At 39.9% G+C, this 22401-nt stretch overlaps 1 protein-coding gene across 1 annotated transcript in view; it reads left to right on the top strand.

Moving 5' to 3' along the window:
* Positions 1 to 3222, top strand: part of PTPRE (protein tyrosine phosphatase receptor type E) — a 301972-nt gene extending 298750 nt beyond the window's left edge. Inside the window, exons 19-20 of the mRNA XM_089669546.1 lie at positions 1318 to 1453; positions 2824 to 3222. Coding sequence (XP_089525672.1) covers positions 1318 to 1453; positions 2824 to 2898 — 211 coding nt within the window. The 3' untranslated portion in view covers positions 2899 to 3222. The remainder of the gene's footprint in view (positions 1 to 1317; positions 1454 to 2823) is intronic.
* Positions 3223 to 22401: the final 19179 nt, after the last annotated feature.

Raw genomic sequence — 22401 nt, 5'->3', positions numbered from 1 at the left:
TCACTAAAAGCAAATAGACTGTTCACTTTGCAAAGGGAGGTTTCACTTTGCACAGTGGCATACCTAGAACCTTCAGGGCCCATTGCAAGAAAGCATGAAGGTCCCCCTGTCCATGGCACTTCCCTCTGACCCCGAGGTTGGAACGCCAAGGCCCAGTCACAAGTGCAACCTTTCTGACCTTGGTAGTTCTGCCACTAGTGTCTGTAGTTTTGTTCGGGTGTCTAAACAGACCTCTATTGTTCCAACTTTGACACAGAGAAAGGAGATTGAGGACACAGCCCTCAATCTACATTTCTGCAGCCTGAGCTGCAGTAAAGGAATGGACAGGAACAGCTCTGTACAGAGCTTTCTGTTCATTCATAAACCGAAGCACATTAAACACAGTTTACTATGCCTCAGTTATAAATGAACAAAGTCAGTGATTGGTACAGATCACTGATTCTATTTATCAAGACAAGGTATGGGGCTGGTAAATGACACATTTACCGGCCCATTTCCTGTTCTCCATTCTGACAGCGGCCAGCAGGAGAGGGGAGGGGTGGGGTGAAGCAGGCAAAGCTACAGAGGACAAGGGGGGCCGGGAAAGAGCACAGGGGGGCAGGAGAGCACACAGGTGGATAGCAGAAAGGAGCTGGATAGGAGGAGCAATGGGAGCGGCTACATGCAGACAAACTGGTCTCCCCATTTACCCCTGCAGCCACTAAATGCCTGCGAGAGAAAGAGGAGGAAAGGTGGCAGCTGCAGGAGGAAAATAGATTGGTTTCTCTGTATGCAGCCACTGCTCCTATCCAGGTGTACAGGGGGGCCACATGGGCTCCCTGGAGCATGGGGCCAGATCACAATTGCGAACCCTGTAGGTACGCCCCGGACTTTGCATGAGAATTTTCCCCATGATGAGTGAAACTTTGCTGACTTCCATCATCCAGTAGTGTGCAAGCAAAAATCTTGTTTTATTTTAAATTTCCCTTGCATGTGATTGGGTTTTTTTTGCAAAGCGAAATTTCACCACATTCACTAAGCTTTAGGGAAACTTCCCTTGAAATGTCGACTTCCATTGCAAAAATAAACACTTATTTGCAGTTAGTAGAGCAACCCTAGCATGTCTCTTCTATAATCAAAAGGAAAGTCCTGCTCACAAGTTTTAAAAGGTACACTAAAGTTCCACTTGAAGTTCCGCATGGCCTGTCTTTCCTATATTTAGCCCCGCAATCCCCAGGTAGTATTACAGACGTTGTGAATCATAGTCTGCCCTATCTCAATAGGAAGTTGTTGGTTTGATGTTTACTTGCTGACAGATAATTGTGTATTCCTTTGTAGTGCTGGTGCTGGAAGAACGGGAACATTTATCGCCTTGAGCAATATCCTGGAGCGGGTGAAAGCCGAAGGGTTACTAGATGTTTTCCAGACTGTGAAAAGTTTACGCATGCAAAGGCCACACATGGTGCAAACACTGGTAAGAAGGAATGACATCTTCACATCCACATGATCTAGGAACCTAAAACAAAACAGATCTAACCTATGGAATAGATGAGAACAATGTTCAACATAACGCCAGGATTGTCCCTGATTTCCAGTCTTGTCCCTGCAAAGCTTTGTTCTTTTTGGTTCTTAAAACAAACTTTATAATTTGCCAAGCCATTATCTGTTACAGTGTATGTAAACCCAAAACTTTTTTTTTTAATTTACAGAATAGGAAAAAGATTTTTTTTTTAATCTTTAACCCATTGGAAAGATTTCAGTTGACTTCCTGTTTTGGAAAGGTGACAGGAAGTGAGAGCAAATCTCTTAAAATTGAGGTAAATCACCTTTCAGGGCTCTTGCACACGTGCACCAAAGATGACACTTTTTAGGCATTGTTTTTTTTTCTGATCCAAATACAACCCATTGCTTTCAATTGGTCTAAATATCAGTAAATTGTGTTTAGATTAGAAAAAAAATAATCTGCGCTGTTACTGGTCAGTATTCTACTGACGCACAAATATGCACATAAATTTACACCTCCCCTATATCATTTAGCATTGTGAGAGCTAGAAGAATTTTTAGGTGTGTAAGTGCATTTATACATGAAAAAGCGCACACTATACAGGCCAAAATGTTGTTTTTTGGGCAGGAACTTTCTGCCAGGAAGATCCAGCATTCATACATTAGTGTCATGTGTAAGGACCATTAGAGTTGTCACCAGAATATTTATATAAATATTTATTTATTATAAAAGATAACTTAAAACAATGAGTTAAAACAATAAAATGAAAACATGATATTGTGGTCCAAATACTGCAAATATTACTTAACATCAAGTTGATCTGAGGTTCAATAAAACAGAGAACCTTGTTTTTGGAATTTTTTTAGAGATATGGTCTCAGATGTCCATAATGTATAAAGCTAGCAACTCGGTGTACTCTTAATAAAGAAATCTTTTCATTGGCTACATATAAAATGGCACAGCATCAAAAATGCAACATGCTTCGGCTTATACAGCCTTCCTCATAGCATAGCACGGTATGCTAAAAGGAAGGCTGTATAAGCCAAAACACATGGTATTTCTTATGTTTTGCCATTTTATATGTAGCCAATAAAAGGATTTCTTTAAGAGTACACCAAGTGACCGGCTTTATACATTATGGACTTATGCTTTGGGAGATGAACGCCCCAGCCAGAGCACTGCTCTCCGGTTTCTGAATCTTGAATACAGCAGTAGATCTGGGGTAAGGATGGCCATTTCAATCCAGTCCCATACTCCTATTAGTTTCCCATATCCCCAAAGTGTATGGATACCCCTGGCTGTGGACCCCTGATCTAATCCATTTCTGTCTTGTTTTGCAGGAACAGTATGAATTTTGCTACAAAGTGGTACAAGATTTTATTGACATCTTTTCAGATTACGCCAATTTCAAATGAAGGAGCTGGTCTGGTTTCTGCACTGACTTATGGGATATTATAAATATATTTTTTGTTTGTTTTTTTTTTTTTTAATCTTGCTCCTGGTTTTAAAGCTTTTGTATTCTCCTCTGCTACCAAATAACAAAATGTTTTATGTTTCTCTTTCTATGTTCAGTATGATGTATAGAGATTCCAATACAAACCTTCACCAAGTGGAGGAAATGATATATGTATATTACTGTAAATATGTATTTATTTACAATAAGGCATGTATATTACCCTGACATATTTTTCTTATTGGCCGTCTGCTTTTTATGACATAAATAAGATACGATTGGACAAGACGTGGGGGGTATTCATGTGGTATTATGTTTTTATACTACAGTTCCTGTATTTCTCATAGATGTAGATCTGCAGCTTATTCTTGCTTTCATCTAAGTCAGCTCAAGAAGCAAGTGCAAGTCATCCTTGGCAATAGTTTTCATGCAGCAAGTGCTAAAATACTTCCTTACTGTTTTGTAATTGACTGACTCTTGCATGTGCAAAAGAGTATTTCAGTTGATTTTTAATGCTTCTTTAAGCAAGACTTCATGCCAGGATGCCACCATGCCAGAACTGGATCTCACAAGGCCCTTGGAGAAATATGCACCAGCAAGTGCAGTTATCTAACTTGCTTTATTCGTTCTATTGTGTTGTGTGTTATCAGCCTCACCAGTTTGACTTTCTTGGCTCTTACCAGCATGAAGGCCATCCCTTTAAAAGTTTAGCATCCTTTATGGATCTTAGTTTGGAAGGCCCAGATGCTCATCAATATAAAGGAGGAACCCTGTAGTTCATTTGAACCTAATGTGATACTGAATATTGTTCCTTGAGGAACTCTTTTTTTTTTCTTTCTTTTTCGGTTGCTGTGAGCAAACCACAGAACAGTAAGGAGGAGCAAAAGATTATCAACGCTACCATGGAAGCATTTGCCAAGAGAAGACTTTCCAAGGACAGGCTGGAAGCAAGAGTGGTTGGAGAAATTTAGATAGATATAATATAGATAGAAAATAGATATGTATAACAAGGGCTAGAGTTACTGAAAAGTGAAGCTTGGCAACTGTGAAGATTGACACTGAAAGTGACACTGATAGTCCAGGTGTTGCACAAGTTGTATAGGTTGTACATTAATGGTATTCATTTCCTACTTGCTTTAAGAGCACCCAGCTCCCAGGTAGCACCATTCCATGTCTCTCCTGGCTTTCCAGCATTATCCTAATGGAGGGATCTGTGAACTAACAGAGTTAGTGGCCAGATGTGCACAAAGTGAAGAGAACGCCTCTATGAGCTTTTAGATGTACTCTGTTTGTCTTTGTACATTGTATGAGATCATTTTGTTTTAAAATTGACCTTGGCCATTTGCTGCCCAAACTTCTGGCTTGGCCAAGGATAAAGTAGAATAAGTTCTAAGTATATAAATGAAACAGCACACTGGCATAGTGTGAGACTCTCAAACAATCTTTAATTAGTTAAAATAAACATATTATACTCACAAAAGTGGGGTAAAGATGTGCTTCTCACATAATTGCCATAAGGAACATCTCATCTGTTCATTAGTGCTTCACTCTAATATCCTGGATAACCTGTTTCGAGGCGGCACCTCTTCATCAGAACCAGCTCCAGTTCCAGTTGGCTCTGATGAAGAGGTGCTGCCTCGAGACATGTTATCAGAGGTCTTTCTTTGAATGAAGCACTAATGGACAAATAAGATGTACCTTATAGAAATTATGTGAAAAACATGTCTTTATACCACTTTTGTGAATACAATATGTTTTTTTTTAACAAATTGAAGATTGATTTTTTTTGAGGATCTTGCACTATATTATGCCAGTCTGTTTCATTTGCACTTTATTTGAGGATTCTTTGGTCTGGAGAGAGCTGCAAGGACGTGGGTATTTTATCTACTAAGTTAAAGAAATATATACATGGAAGACAGCTTTTACCTAGAAAATGTAAGTGATTGTTAAGACAGATATGAGAACGATAGCTACTGCAGACTGACAGGCAGAAGCTGTATTTGGTACTGTATTTAGTAGCTGAAATTTGCTGTATGATATTGTAAACTGGAATAAGCACATCTTCAATGTATGTTACATGTAGGTTTGAGGGAGGAAGGCTGATCGTTGACTACAGAGAGCCATATCACCCACTTAGAACAAAGGGCACTGAATCATCTCCTATCTGTTGAGTGCACCACAGCATCTCTGCATTCTGATACACCACCAGCACCCAGAGGTGTTCAATGCGTTTTCTGCTGTGACCTGCACAACTTTCTCCCCAGGTTTTCCAGAGGTCAGGGTGTGTTGCTCAGTGTTCATTCCATCTCTACATGCATTGACAAGCCCTCAGTCCATCATCACTTCAATATTGCACTGCTCAAATGCCACATGTGATCCTCCAATCTGCTGCATTGCTTTGTGTCATTCATGCATCACCGCTACTTACAGAATAGAATAATCATAGGTGTGTATACAATATACAGTGCACAGACTGCCATGCAGGTTAGTGGAGTGCTTAGTAGGCTCACAATAATTAGAATTTAGAGTTAGAGTATATTTTATTATATTTAAGCAGGAATATGTGTGATGGTCTCAGACAGGCCTGGAGCATGCTGCAATTTTGTAACAATGTGCAATATTTTCTCCAAATGACATGAGACTGCCCATGTGCCATAGGGATCGTCACACGATACAGTGAGTGTATTGGGCACAAGTGACTACAGCAAAGGACCTCAGAGGACCAATGCACTTTCTGCAAAGGATTCAGCAAATCAGTTGTGCACATGGAGCCTTGTTTTTATTTACAAAAGAAATGGATTTACATTTTTGGTGGAGTAGGGTATGGTTTGATGCCAGGTCTTTACTGGGGTCTAGGATACTAGAGTGTGGGAAAGGTAACATCTGTAAAATGTACCCTCTGCTTTATTCTCAATAATGTAGAGATTTCACTTTGGGTGGTGACAAATGTAGCTAACCTGAAAATCCAAGCCAGGTCTGTCATATCCATATTGGGCATGGGAAATGTCTTTCCACTATGGTTCCTTGCGGCAGTAAAGACCCAATAGGATGATTGAATCAAACCCTATTAAACACAGAAAAATACTTGGGTGGAGTTGCTCTATAAATCCTTATATGCTTTTATGCAATGTGTCCAGGCCATATCCATAGCCATAACTTATATAACTATGAAAGAGCCAACATGTGCAAAATGTAATATATTGACTTCATTAATTATATTTACAATTGTTTTTATATCCATGTACAACACCATAAAAGTTATACTAAAGTGCTCAGAGATTTTTTTGACAGTAAGGTATATATTTGAAAGAGCAGACAATACTGTATGAAAAATTTATAAACTGTATCATTGAAAAAGAAAAATTACGTTCAAGGAAGATCTATTTCTTTGCATTTACAAGGACTGAACTTGTTGGTTTATGAAATGACAAAATTCTGTGTATTTATGGGAATAGCCATTTGTGAAGGCATTTAAAAGCACTAACCATGTTTTTAGTTGTATTTTATATTTGTCCAATATAAGTATTAAGAGTTAAATCTAAAATGAAATATATGGGTAAAGGTCTCTTGAGATCAGTAACTGTCCCTAGGCCCATGTGGTTGAAGGGCCCAACCTTGACAGTTTGTGGGTACATTACAGCCTGTATGGGTTATGCTCTGTCCTCATTTCCCTTTTCTGGTTTTCTGGCTATCCACTATTCTAGGTGTATCAGTATTGAAATAAATTAATGTTTTATATACTTTTATTATAAACTATTATTCAAAGGTCTGAACGGGAGAACGAATGGGAAGGTATCTGATTGAGATATGGGCTCCTCAGTTTTAATCTTGCTGTGACTTTTAGCTAAATCTCTGGGTACACTGTAAGATGTTCTTGCTACAGGACATCATTCACTTTCTATGATTGTATTAGCTTTTCTTTTGTATTTTTTCTTTTTAGCAGTTGACATTTGGCACAGATTACATTTTTGCCTTAATCTCCCCTTATGTCTTCCTAAAGCTGGCCATACGTGGTTAGGCTTTCATTTGAACGTTCAAAGAAAAATCGTCAAAACATTCTTTCTTGCCATCATTGACTAATTTTCAAAACTCTTAAAATTTTGTCCAGACCTGCTATTTGAATGGAATCCCAGACGTATTAAACAGGTTTTAGTCCAATATGTACAATTTTTTCCTGAAAGTAAATCACCTTAGAATTTTGTTGGTTAGAGAAAAATTTTCCATCCTGCCCCTTCAAATTTTCTAACCATTAGAGATTTGAACAAATGTTTCAAAAGCAAATTTTTTTGCACAAAATTCTACTGGTGAATGTCCAGCTTAATTTTCACTTGTACGTCTTTGTGAGGTATGAGATCCTCTTTCAAATTAAAACAAAAGCCTGAAGTTCAGTATCAGGGACTATACCAGACAACGCTTGGGTGATTTACAATCCTAAAGCCCATCCTAAATGTGTATGTTAGATATTGCAGAGGGACCACTGCTTCCACACAGAGCAAAGGCTTTTCTCCACAGCATGTTGGCAGACTTTTCTACTCAGGCTGTGGCTGCTTTCCTAAGAATACAAACTTAGCACATCATTTGATATGATGCACTTGGAATGTATTTAGCTGATTTAAACTGGAGGTCCATTTTGGCTTTAAGTGACATGGTCATGTGTGTAAAATGCCATATATGTTATAGAGTGAAGAAAATCAATGTTTTTTCACATCTTTTAACAATTTAAACTATTCGCCTAGACCAGCCTTTCTTAATTTTCTCAAGACAGGGGAACCCTTGTAATAACTTTCCGGTCTCAGGGAACCTCTTCTAAAAAATACTATATCTACAACTCATGATACATCAGTGTAATGGTCAGTGGAAAGAATGCTCCTTACATTTGTGGTCATTGGGAAGAATGACCCCTTACAGATAGCTAAAAAGATCAATGGTGCCAGTGTGAACATATCTGAGTTGAAGAAATTGCTCAAGGAACCCCTAAACCCTGTGGAGGAGCCCTTGTGACCCCTGATTGAGAAACCCTGACCTAGACCAACTGAAAATAGTGCCACAACCATTAGTATATGTTTTCCTCTCTGATTAGCACAAAGAGATGAAAACAATTTATAAAGCTATAGTATCTTTCACTAGGTGCTGGTTAGCAGTACAGCAAAACAGAATCAGGCCATATTTGTGACATCGGAAATGCTTAATTTACAACTCTCGTAATTTAGAATTTTCATCAAAAAATAGCTGTTTACTTCTGCTACTAATCACAGATTTGAACTATGCACATTGCAAATACTGAATATATATTAAACCTCCCTATATTTCAACATGAAGGATATGCAAACACCAAAAAGATATATTTATGGACAAAATAATGCAAAGTCGAGTTATCTGATTTTCATTTTTTTTTTCTTGTATGAAAATATTTTCTTAATGAATTCTGTAATTTCTCTGGGTACTAATTTATTGCATGAATTTTAGCCCTTGTAATATATGACATTGTGTTTTTGCTTTTTATCTGAACTGTGCTTCTGTGCCTGTGCAGTATAATTTCCAAAGTGTGAATTACTGTAAAGTATTAGAATGTTTTAACACAGATTGAAATCGGTGATCGTATGCTATTAGAAGTGTCTTTTTAAGACAGTACCACTGGGGAGCGCTACTAATCCTGTAGCAAGATAGAAAAGTAGGCACCAATATATCCCAATAAGGGTGATGCAGGCTCGTTAGTCTAATAGGGTGATAATAGCACATAATCCGGCAATCCTGCAGCAAACAGTCACATATTAGCTTTGATCTTTATGTGGAAAGGTAATCCCTGATTATGACTGATTAACCAGTATTTATGCTTTAAGCCTATCCAGCCTGTATGAGCTGAAGCAGTCTTGACAGCTAGGGTGGAGTTTACTTATTAAAACCTCTAAGTATTATTCTCATATTGCTCTCCGGTTAAGGCTGCATGAAGAACAGCAGCCTAAGGGCTAATTTACACCAGCTGCTACGTTACAGCACAGCGACTGGTATGTGGTGCAGTCCAGCGGGACTACTGCAGTGCAGATGCTGCCTATCTTGGTACATCGCGCTGTTCACTTTTTTTTACTAACAGACTTTATTAAAATGTCACATAGTGACATTTCACTTACTTTAATTAGCCACCACGCGGAGTGTCGGCAGTGGATCACCTTGGACTGTGCTGTGCTAAAAACAAGTACCTCTTGCTGTACTTTTTTACCAGCACACACCTCCTGTACACCGACGCAACTCAGTGGTGTGAACCGGACATATTGCCTTGTCTTAGGGTGGGACAGTGCTGGACTGGCAGCGCAATGCAGTCCCACTGCACCTGGCGTGAATGGACCCTAAAGTCCTCATTCAGATTGCAATTATTATTGGCAAGAAATCTAACTGCACGATTTTTCAGCCCCATGCACAGGTTGCGTGCGAAAAGCAGCTACCCAGTCAAATTTGAACCATATACAAATCAATGGCCGGCACTGCCGCTCTTTACAGGTAACTGTTCGTTTGAGAGGTTGCATGTTATTAGAGCCTCTGCTTGGTCCTGGGTACAGGCAGTTTGCTCCCAGGAATGCTCGTTTGTCTCTAACCTCAAGTAACTGCTCAGATGTACGTTTACATGCAAACAGCTGCAGAGCCTGTCTGTCCAGTGTACCACAAGGCGAAATATGTATTCCAGACACTGGTCCCACCCCCCCCCCCCCAGTGTGCCACAATGTATACCAAAATATTACATGTGTTGTATTGCAGCGCACTGGGAAAAATAAGGCGCGTTCTGTTGATGTTCATTGAGGGCCTATTGAAAATGAAGGGGCACTGGCACCCATTTTTTGGTGCATTAGAGGAGAAACAAGTACATAAGTAATCATATATCTATAAGCACTTGTATTTCTATACAATAGAGTCCAGCAGCTTATTTTCATGGGAGAGGCCTCTGCATGCATTGATTACCTGGGTACATAATCTACATCAGCCTTTTTTTAACCTTTTTATCCTAGAGCTTGGGTCTCCAAACTTTCTAAACAAAGGATCAGTTTACTGTCCTTCAGACTTTAGTGGGGCCAGACTGTGGCCATTGGCAGTGGAAATTGTCCTGTGGCAGTGGGAGTAAACAACACATCTATGATATTAAGTATAGGAATTGTGCCCCATCATTGGTGTCAATGAGAGGGATAGTACCCCATTGTTGGTGCCAGTGGAAGCAATAGCGCGCTATTGTTCATGTCATTGGGAAAAATTGCCCCCCCCCCATTGTTGGTGTTGCTGGAGGGGAATAGCTCCCCATTGTTGGTGTTAGTGGGAGGAATAGTGCCCCATCATTGGTGTCAATATGAGAGGAGAAGCAGGAATTCTACCCCATTGATAGTGTCAGTGGGAGAAATAGTGTCTTGGATCAGTGGGAGAAAAAGTGCCCCAAAGGCTGGATAAAGGCAAGCAAAGAGCCGCAGTTTGGAGATCACTGCCCTAGAGGAATCCATAAAATGATTTTCAGGTCTCAGGGAACCCTTACTAAAACCATTTTTATGGGGGTCAATGGCAAAAATACTCCTCACATTGGAGGCCATTGGGAAGAATGCAACCCCTACCATGGTAGTCAAAGTGCCACCCTTACAGACAGCTAAAAAAGATTATTGGTGTAATGCTGTTTGCTTTGCCAAGTGGTGTAGGTCCCAAAACTATGCAGGAACAAACAGATGGAAGGTCAGTCAGCCACAGCTCAAGAAACCCTTAGCAACCACTGGTGGAACCCTAGTGTTCCACAGTACCCCAGTTGAGAATGGGTGATCTACATGGAAAGGTTCTTGCCACTGAGACAATTGGGAGAACTGGGATAGAATAGTAGGCTTTCTGCCAAACTTTAGCCCCAAAAAACAAAAGTCTGCCATATTTTACAATGTTATAACTAATTTATTGCTGGGTTTTAACGTTTGTCTGATGCTCTCTTTTAAGACAAAGTTTGCCTGTACTGTAATGCACTATACATTATCTTTAGAGTCATAGTAAGCACAAGACTTCATTCGAAGGCACTCCACCAAAATGGATATTCAAACTCTAAACCTGCGTGTTGAATCACCGGTCCACTTTTTATATCCCTGCCAAGATTTCTTCACCAACATGCCACAACAAACTGCAAGGGGGTTTCCCTCTACTCGCTGGATTCTCTATTTATTTTACATTCCGAAGAATACAGCAGAAGGATTGAGACTCTTGTGTTTAGTTCCTGCAATATCACTTTTGTGTGGAGGTGACCTTTAAAAAAGACATGTTTTTTAATAAGTAAAATAAAGAAAAAAGTCAACCTGATGTAAAATTCTTTTACCTTCCAGATAAAAAATAAAAACTTTGCATGGGATTGCAATAATTCCATCGTGTGATTAGAAAGTGTCTCTTCTGATCTGTTTGCTATTTTTTGGTCACTAAGTGACTAACGTCTCAGTTTCTTTCTGTTAAATACTAAAGGATGCACATTGCAGCTACCCGTGTTCATTGGATGTTTCATGTGTGTTTTCTGCATTGTGTGTAATGTCAGGCTGTAACCCAACACACCTGGAGAGGTCAGGTCATGTATATGACATGAGGCCTCCCATCTTTTTCTAACCCTCTACAGCCAGCCAAGAACTGTCTCCAATTCCTGACATTTGCTTAACTGCCTTGCATGCGGTTTCTAGGAATTTTTTTAATATTCTGTGTATTATATTTTCAACTTGCATCTTGTTTTTTTTTTCCTGCCTTTTACATTTGTAATGTGATCTTGCTGTGCTCATAATGTGATTTTAATGCTGGTGGATGTGACCAGATTTCTTGTATATGAAAGAAAATGAAAGCTCTAATGCATTGTTAAACAAACTAGTTCTTGTTTGTGTGCTTTTTATTCGTGTCTTGGATGCCTCCAGCTACCATTTCAAAGGGACGTTTTTGCATTTATAAACATCTGCAACTGAATACAGAACCTAAACACATATCTTTTTTCTCACATTAATCTATAGCAGCCTTTACTGATCTTTTTAATACAGAGAAACCCTTGAAATTGAATTCAGGTATCTGTGAACCCCTACTAATAATTACCATAGCGGCAGCTCACTGTATAATAGCCTGAACAGTAAGTTGAGATGAAAGAATAAATAAAAGAATAAGGAATGTGGCGTATTTATTGAATTTTGACATCCAGGGCTGCTTTGTATGACAGTATAATGAAACAGAAATGAAACAGTAATTAATAATCGTTAGAAATTAAATGCAGTCAGTGAAAATTGCAGTGTTTCCTCATATTTGTGGTCAATGGAGAAATCACCCTTACAGTGATGCTCAGTGGAAAATTGTCTCAATACCCTGGTTATAAGTGAAATGCCCATATAAACTGGTAGTCAGTGGAGAAGGACCACTTAGATTAGTGGTCATTGGAAGAAGGATCTTCTTATATTGGTGGCTATTGGAAGAGGCGCCCCCTTACATTGGTGGGGAGTGGGAAGAATGCCCCTACATTGGTAGTCATTAGGAAGAATGCCCCTTACATTGGTGGCAAGCAGGAAGAAAGTTCCCTACATTGTTAGTCAGTGGGTAGAATGTCCCTTACATTGGTGGTCATTGTGAAGAATGTCCCTAACATTGGTGGACAGTGGGAAGACTGTCCCTTACATTGGTGGTTAGTGAGAAAAATGTCCCTTACATTGGTGATCACTGTGAAGAATGCCCCTTACATTGGTGGACAGTGTAAAGACTGTCCTTATATTGTTGATTAGTGGAAAAAATGTCCTTACATTGGTGGTCAGTGTGAAGAATATCCCTACATTGGTGATCAGTGTGAAGAATGTCTCCATATTGGCGGTCAGTGTGAAGAATGTCCCTTTCATTGGAAAAAAGTCCCTTACATTGGTAGTAAGTGATAAGAATTTACTTTTCATTGGTGATCAGTGGGAAGAATGATCCTTACATTGGTGGACAGTGGGAAAAATACTCCTTATATTGATGATCATTAGTTGCTATGATAGAGCAAAAGAAAATTGGTGTCAGTGTTTACTTACAGTATCTGAAAGTCAGAAATTGGTTATCACTCAAGAAATAGGAATCCCTAGTTTTTATTCCATTTAGACATGAAAAGGTGTTTCGAATACAATAACGCAAGGACTAAAAGAGCTGAAGCCGGTCATAAATATTACAATTTTCAGTTGATTTAAACCAATTTTAATTTCCAGGAATTGTAAATACAATTGAAAGTAATCAGGGGAGGACTGGGAATCTTTGGTCTGTGGGCTACAGAATGTGTATCATGCAAAGTGTTCAATGGTGCTGCATTGATTAGAAGGCACAGTGAAAGGTAAGTGATCCTAAAGGACATGGTTTATTGTGACAAATTGTTTCATGTCTTCCAGCATCAGCTTTATTCGCAGCTCACAATATTTTGTCACATGACATTTCAGAGCAGAAAAGACAGTTGATGCCAAAGACTTCCCACTTTCAGACACTATGACTGCAGATCTGAACGAAGAGCAGGTATTTATAAAATGCCCAGCATGTGCCATTGACTGCGGGTCCTGCTCCAACCATTGCATTTGTGATAAAGAATCTCTTCTAGGGCCCACCAGACCAAAATATCTTATTAGTACTTACCTGAGGGGCAAATCTCCTCCTGTTCCCAATTCCCATCTTCCCCTGCAAGTTTTTGACAGCAATCTAATATCCATGAGTTTAATCAACAACCAAAATTTGGTTGATTTTTATGTCAAAACTGGGCATAAACTGATGTAAGCTTCAATACAGTTTGTTGAAAGATTGAATTAAGTCAGAAATAAATTCCAAATAGAATTCTGGACTGAATTTACACAGAGCTGGCTTTCCTTGCTCCCTCTGAATGGATTAGGGAGGAGTGATAGGAGAATATGTGCAGTTGTGGAATAAAGAGAACATTGTCCTGCTTGGCTGTTGTGCTCAACCTTTGGCTTCAGTACTTAATGAATGATTAACATAGAAGAATTATGCAGATTAATGTTAGACATAATTTTCCTGTATGGTTTTTGCAGGTCAAGGACATGTTGAGGGTTATCATGACAGCCAGGCAGCTAGGATTTTTAGAAATGGAGATCAGTAATGGCATCCTCCATGTTTTTCTTATGACTTTCTCTTTATGGTTTTCTGTAGAGACTCTCTCAATTCTCTACAAAAAATGTTCTGGTCGGTAGAAAAGATATAAAAGTATACTCACCTCGCCGATGGCCTGTGTCTGCTACCTTCTGCAGCCTTTGTCAAACTCTTCAGGCAGGCAGACAGACCAGAAAAAAAAGCTTGACTAGGGTTTTAAACCTTTCCTTCTCTATTCAAAACTCAAACATTAATTTATTATTGTGACCTGGAACACGTATAGTGATAAGGAATTACGACTTTACCATTTTTTTTCCTGCATGCATACTCAAATACTACTACTGTAGTATTGGAACCAAGCACAGCCAGGCTACTAGCATTTTCAGAAGATGAGCAATGGCAGTTTCCATGTACCTCTAATGACAGGTATACTTTAATGTTATTAAGCAATCTTCAGAAAATTAGTCATAAAACTGTGTAATTATATCATTAATAAATATGAATTTCTAAATGCAACTCTACATTCTGGACTCCACCCAGCACACCTTGGCAAAACCAGAATATCTGCCTCTCCCTGCACCTACTTTAAAAGCTGTTGTAAATATGATCTTAGTAGTAACATCATGCTCACTGCTTTACAATACATGAATGAACTCAATTTTTATTTGAAGTGCACAATATACAGCACCATTTAGAAAAGTTTAACTTTTTCTATTAAAAAAAAAACACATCCTTGAACTCTACATAAGTGACTTTCCCTGCTAATCGTAGCAGAGTGGACAGCTGACACATCCATGTCCACTCAGTTTCTGCAGAGCAGACATGGACAGAGCTTTATGGGCGGTTGGGTATAAACGGACTCCGCTGTCCATTTAAAGTTGCAAGAAAAAGTATGTGAACCCCTTGGGATTATGTGGAGTTTTTCATGAATTGGGCATAAAATGTGCTCTGAACATCATCTAAGTCACAACAATAGAAGAACACAGTCTGCTGAACATAATACTACACAAACATTAGATGTTGCCATGGTTTAATTGCACATAACATGTAAACATTCACAGTGCAGGGAGGAAAAAGTATGTGAGGCCCTAGCTTAATGACGTCTCCCAGAGCTAATTGGAGCCAGGAGTGAGCCAACCTTGACTCCAATCAGTGTGATGATATTGGATGTGTTGCTGACAGCTGTCCTGCCCTTAAAAAACACACACCTGTTTTGGGTTTACTGGTTTCAAGAAGCACTGTCTGATGTGAACTATGCCTTGCAGAAAAGAGCTCTCAGAAGACCTACGATCAAGAATTGTTGACTTGCATGAGGCTGGAAAGAGTTACAAAAGTATCTCCAAAAGCCTTGATGTTCATGTGTCCACAGTAAGACAGACTGTCTACAAATGGAGAAAGTTTAGCACTGTTGCTACTCTCCCTAGACATGGTCATCCTGTAAAAATGACTGCAAGAGCACAGCGCAGAATGCTGCATGAGGTAAAGAAGAATCCCAGAGTGTCAGCTAAAGACCTACAGAAATCTTTGGCACATGCTAACATTTTTGTTGACACATCTACAATAAGGAAAACATTAAACAAGAATGGAGTACATGGGAGGACACCACGGAGGAAGCCATTGCTGTCCAAAAAGAATATTGCAGCACGTTTGAAGTTTGCAAAAGAGCACCTGGATGTTCCACAGCACTACTGGCAAAATATACTGTGGACAGATGAAACCAAGATTGAGTTGTTTGGGAAGAACACACAACACTATGTGTGGAGAAAAAAAGTCACAACACACCAACATCAAAACCTCATCCCCACTGTAAAACATGGCGGAGGGAGCATCATGGTTTGGGGCTGCTTTGCTGCCTCAGGGCCTGGACGGATTGCTGTCATTGATGGGAAAATGAATTCCAGAGTTTATCAAGAAATTTTGCAGGAAAACGTACGACCATCTGTCCGCCAACTGAAGCTCCGCAGAGGATGGGTGATGCAACAGGACAATGACCCAAAACATACAAGTAATTCAACAAAACAATGGCTGCAACAGCACAGAATACGCCTTCTGGAGTGGCCCAGTCAGAGTCCTGACCTCAACCCGATTGAAATGCTGTGGCATGACCTTAAGAGAGCGATTCACACCAGACATTCCAAGAATATCGCTACACTGAAACAGGTTTGTGAAGAGGAGTGGTCCAAAATGACTCCAGATCGTTGTGCAGGTCTGATCTGCAACTACAGGAAATGTTTGGTTGAGGTTATTGCTGCCAAAGGAGGGTCAACCAGTTATTAACTCCAAAGGTTCACATACTTTTTGCTCCCTGCACTGTGAATGTTTACATGTTATGTGCAATTAAACCATGGCAACATCTAATGTTTGTCTAGTATTATGTTTAGCAGACTGTGTTCTTCTATTGTTGTGACTTAGATGACATTCAGAGCACATTTTATGCCCAATTCATGCAAAACTCCACGTAATCCCAAGGGGTTCACATACTTTTTCTTGCAACTGTATACCTACAGTTGTCTCCATTCCTATCTGCCTAAACAGAAGAGGATGGATCCCCTTTGGTTAGTTATTTATTTTTTCTTAGCAGACCTGGAGGTAGGCAGTTGTAAATGGACACAAGTCGGCTTGATGCATTGTGATTATAAGCAAAACATTCTATGAATGGTGCTGGTGCACAACCTCCTGTATTCAGAATGCTGAAGACCAGATGCTCAGCACGGTACCCAGAAGCAAGTGGAGATCACTGGATTAGTGGTTCCTACTTGAGTGATTTCCAGGTTCCTGGGGTATCGGCCAGTTATGATACAACTGCACATAGTTACATTGGCCTGGAATTCATCTTTAAAATAAAAAATATATCTGATACCAGGTTCACTTTCTGACCCTGTGACACGGTGCACCTAGACTTCAGATCAAGATTCATATACAGGTTTGTGCACCAACATGCATGTGTGGGTTACCTGAGTGTCACATGTTTATGGTACATTTACATAGCTAGGAACAGAGCAACTTAAATACAATCATTATAGAACTAAAACAGTCAATTTTGACAAACTACTCCTAGTTACGCCATGATCTGGATAAATTAGATCTTCACAGACACCAAACAATATTCAAATCAGATTCTTTCCTATTGACACTCAGCACTGGCTTCCATGATCATTGGTGGATCTAAAACAAGCCTTCTCTGCAGATAATCTGCATATGAATGTTTGCTGTTGTCAAGCCAGAGAATCTCAGCTGGTTGTCTTTAAATGCTAATTGGTGTATCATGCCACAAAGTTATTGTAAATACTGGTGAATAGCAGTATGCAAATGATTTCACCAGGTTCTACTTCTGATGTAGATTTTACAGCAAAACCAAGAGAAGAAATGTGAGCTTTATGTAAAACGGACTAAAGAAACCTTAGATTGTGCTCCCCGTGAGTGTTAGGGACTGATGTGAATGTACAATATGTACAGTGGGGATCGAAAGTTTGGGCACCCCAGCTAAAAATTTGTATTAATGTGCATAAAGAACCCAAGGAAAGATGGAAAATTCTCCAAAAGGCATCAAATTACAGATTAGACATTCTTATAATATGTCAACAAAAGTTAGATTTTATTTCCATCATTTACACTTTCAAAATAACAGAAAACAAAAAAATGGCGTCTGCAAAAGTTTGGGCACCCTGCAGAGTTAATATCTTGTACTGCCCCCTTTGGCAAGTATCACAGCTTGTAAACGCTTTTTGTAGCCAGCCAAGAGTCTTTCAATTCTTGTTTGAGGTATCTTTGCCCATTCTTCCTTACAAAAGTCTTCCAGTTCTTTGAGATTTCTGGGCTGTCTGTCACGCACTGCTCTTTTAAGGTCTATCCATAGATTTTCAATTATGTTGAGGTCAGGAGATTGTGAAGGCCATGGCAAAACCTTCAGTTTACGCCTCTTGATTTAATCCCTCGTGGATTTCGAGGTGTGTTTAGGATCATTATCCATTTGTAGAAGCCGTCCTCTCTTTAACTTCAGCTTTTTCACAGATGGCATCAAGTTACCATCCAAAATTTGCTGAAATTTTATTGAATCCATTTTTCCTTCTACTCGTGAGATGTTCCCTGTGCCACTGGCTGCAACACAACCCCAAAGCATGATTGATCCAACCCCATGCTTAACAGTTGGACAGAGGTTCTTTTCATTAAATTCTGTGCCCCTTCTTCTCCAAATGTATCTTTGCTCATTCCGGCCAAAAAATTCAATTTTAACCTGATCGGTCCACAGAACTTGTTTCCAAAATGCATCAGGCTTGTCTATATGTTCATTTGCAAAGTTCAAACGATGATTTTTGTGGTGAGGACGTAGAAGAGGTTTTCTTCTGATGACTCTTCCATGTAGACCATATTTGTACAAGTATCTCTTTATAGTGGAATAGTGTACCACAACTCCAGCGTCTGCCAGATTTTTCTGGAGGGATCGTGCAGTCAAACATGGGTTTTGAATTGTTTTTCTCACAATCCTGCGAGCTGTTCTGTCTGATATTTTTCTTGGTCTTCCAGATCTTGCTTTAACTTCCACTGTTCCTGATGACTGCCATTTCTTAATTACATTCCGAACAGAGGATATTGACATCTGAAAACGCTTTGCTATCTTCTTATAGCCTTCTCCAGCTTTGTGAGCGTCAACTATTTTCAGTTTCAGTTTTCTAGACAACTGCTTAGAAGAACCCATAGTGCTGATTGTTGGGGCAAGGTCAGATGAGTCTGGGCATTTAAAACCTTTGAGATTGACATCACCTGGTCTTCCCAGACGATGATTGAGAACAATCCATGACACTGGCAGGTCTCAGCTTGGCAAAGGGGGCAGTGCATGCTATAAATTCTGCAGGGTGCCCAAACTTTTGCAGACACCATTTTTTGTTTTCTGTTACTTTGAAAGTCTAAATGATGGAAATAAAATCTAACTTTTGTTGACATATTATAAGAATGTCTAATCTGTAATTTGATGCCTTTTGGAGATTTTTCCATCTTTCCTTGGCTTCTTTATGCACATTAATACAAATTTTTAGCTGGGGTGCCCAAACTTTCGATCCCCACTGTATGTAAAGTGTTGTATAAATTGATGGCGCTGTATAAGTGCCTGAAATAAAATAAAATAAATAAATATAGCCCAACTTTCTCCTATGCCTAACTATTTCCTATTAGGCTCCTGTCATGGAAGGGGTTGTTTATGATTGGGTGGCCTTACTCTTGGCTGTCTTAAAGTGTACAGGTAGGCACAAGGTATCTAGAAAGCCCACCATGGAAAACTTGTTAAAGGAGATCTTTAAGGCCTCATTCACACCATACATGCAGAAAAACTGATGGAAACTGACGCGCAAATTTCACGCGCGATGTCACAGAGACATCGATTTAGATCAGTTTCCATGCATGATCCAAAGGGTTTTATAGATGTTGCAGATTCCTGTGCAAGAAAAATCTGCATGTGACCCTAGTGTTGTGGTGTGAACAGGACACACAGAGAACAATTCATTTTGAAGCGCCCTTGCAGAACACGTGCAGAAAAACTGAGGTATCTGCTCCATGGTGTGATTGAGCCCTTAGGCCTCATGTCCACAGGTCGTTTGGAAAACTCTTCTGAACGATGGAAACTGACTGCTGGAAAATGTAGGTTAAAAAATGTCAGTTTAGCCGCGTTTGCATACCGCGTTTATGTGCATTTGCGTTTAGAAGCGTTTTTAAAATATAACCTCAGAAGACCTTCCCAAATGCCCAGAATGCACTTAAAAATCGTAAAAAATTAACTATTTTAGACATTTTGAGAGGAATAGAGAGAGCAGAAGCAGAGAGAGCAGTATGTGTTGAGATGACCTGTCTTTTCTGGTTGTATTCACTATGGATCCCATCATGAGCATAATGCGGCACATTCTACCATTTTTTCCTTCACGCGAAACCTGGAACTGACTGTGCTGGTGTACCGGGTCCATTTGAATACATGGAAAATGCTTTGCATGCATTTCTGATGATGAAAAAAGGCTCTGGACAGCATCTGGATATGGAACAGTTAAAAAACACTTCTAAATGCAAACGCTTATAAACACGGTTAACCACGTTAACAAGCATTTGAAACGCCGGTAAAATCTACTCCTGAATGCAATATTGGTGCGTTCAAAAAAAAACAACTGTAAACTCAACTGCCTGTAAACAACATAGTGTACATGGACACATAGGAAAACATTAGGGAGCATTCAGGGGCTGCTGAAAAAAAATGCTGAACTCCAGAACGTCAGTTTATCAGCTGCAGTGTAGATGAGCCCTCAGAGCTGTATTCCTCAACAGAGCACAGTTTGAGATTCAAGTTCAAGGTTAACTATACTCATAAACAAAAATGTTAATTTATAGCAGCTTACCAGTCCTTAGATGTAGAGGCTGCATTAGTTTTCTTTTTGAGGACAAAGTACAGAAAATATCTTTTGATCTTACCAGATATGCCCTGTCCTTGTAATTTCCAGTGAGACGATCTGGAAGCAAAAACTATTTTATCTTTTAATGAGTAAACTGCTTATTCTATTAACCTCCCTGGCGGTATGATCATGTCAGGAATTTTGTGCTGAAAGCGGTACCATTTTTTTGCATGGAAATATGTAGTTTTTAATTGTAGGCTGTAATTTTTAGGAATAACTCACTGAAATCTGTCCGAACAAGAGTCTATTAAACATTCCGGATATGATAAAACTTGAAACACAAAATCATAAATTATAATTTAATTAATAATCATAAAAAATAATAATAATCAATTTAATTCAATAATATAATCAAACCAAAAACACTGAAATTTGAAATACAGAGGCAAATTCGCACATCGCTGAGCAAAGTCGCAAAATCGTTTTCAGTGTCTGATGACGAATTTCCCCACAAATCATTATCACTCAATTCTGCAAGTGGTTCTGATTTACTATCGCTGTTCTAAAACCGCTTTTGATGTAAAGGGACGCTTTTTGGCCGCCATGGACTTTTCTAAGTTTCCAGGCAGAAAGAACAGTCAAAATGCAGGCAGGGCACAGGACAAAGCAGTGGGGACAAAATGTATGTGAAATGCAGTGAAAAAGCAATGACAGCAAAAATGTCATTTTTTAAAAATTTCAAATTTCCCGCCGGTTCCGCCGCCCGAACGTTCCGACGTCACGGGGACCGGAACACGGAAGTCAGATGCCGGCATCCGCCGGAGGAGATGGACGGGGACGCTGCAGGGGACACATCGTGGGAGCGAAGGACAAGGTAAGTGCTGCAGGGACCCCCAGAGAACGCTGCATGGTAAGCCCGAGTGTAGCTCGGGGTTACCGTTCTTGGTATAGAAATTCTACCCCGAGCTACACTCGGGAAAACCGCTAAGGAGGTTAAAGAAAATGTAAACCCAACACTTCATATTCCTGATATGTGCCTGTTGTACTATGTGCTTGTATGAAAAAGTATCCTGCTCTCATTGTTTTGCTTCCTTTGTGTGAAGTCCCTGGTATTCCTGCCAGTCCCTCTGCTTTCCTACTAAAAACTGACCACACTATTATTATTATTATTATTGTTATACAGTGTTTATTTAGTTAGGGTATGCTCAGCGCTGTACAATAGCAGGGGGACAGAACATGAGACAAGACAGTAACAATACAATACACGAGGGGTTCAAGGGCCCTGCTCTTTCGAGCTTACAATCTAGGAGGCATGCGAGCACAGCGTGGTCAGTTCTCTAGCTGTGCTGGGAACTCTGTTTGCTCTGTTCCTATGATCGAACTTGTCCTGAAACTCCCCCCTCCCCACTGCACAGCAGATCACTGGGAAGACCAGTGTGCTGCTGTCCCCCCCCCCTCCTCGTTCTTATGCAGCTGAGAAAAGAGGGAATGTGATCACTTATGAAAAAGGGGGGGGGGGGGATGTATTTAATGTTTTTTAAAACTATGCACAAATGTTTTGCAAATGGTTTACCTTTTATTTCTATTTTACACTGAATGGGTTGTTTTACAAGGTGAGGGTTTACAATCACTTTATCTACCATGTAATGGAATGGACAGACATGATTGCAATTTAGCCTGGGTGATAACCGTGGCCAGGGGCAGACTGACCATTTAAGCAGTCGGGCACTGCCTGAGGGCCCGGGGTCAGTAGGGGGCCCTATAAGATGCCCCTGGCACCTTTCATTGGCTGTTTCATAGGCTTTTTTGGGTGTGGGCCAGGACACAGGGGCCCCATGATCCCCTATTGCCCGGGGCCCCATGAGTTGTCAGTCCGCCCCTGACCATGGCTCCTTCCATAAATACAGTGGAGGAGTTAGTGTAGCCCCCCCAGGGAGAGGAAGTGTGTTATTTGCAGGATTTTTATTAAAAACAAAGAGAAAAAGACTGAAAAATATCAAATTGGTGCAACCGCAACATCT

The sequence above is a fragment of the Staurois parvus genome, unplaced genomic scaffold (assembly GCF_062004578.1).
Source record: "Staurois parvus isolate SC_StPar_1 unplaced genomic scaffold, SC_StPar_1.0 ptg000009l, whole genome shotgun sequence".
In the NCBI taxonomy this organism is placed as follows: domain Eukaryota; kingdom Metazoa; phylum Chordata; class Amphibia; order Anura; family Ranidae; genus Staurois; species Staurois parvus.
This window is presented reverse-complemented; position numbering and strand designations above follow the sequence as displayed.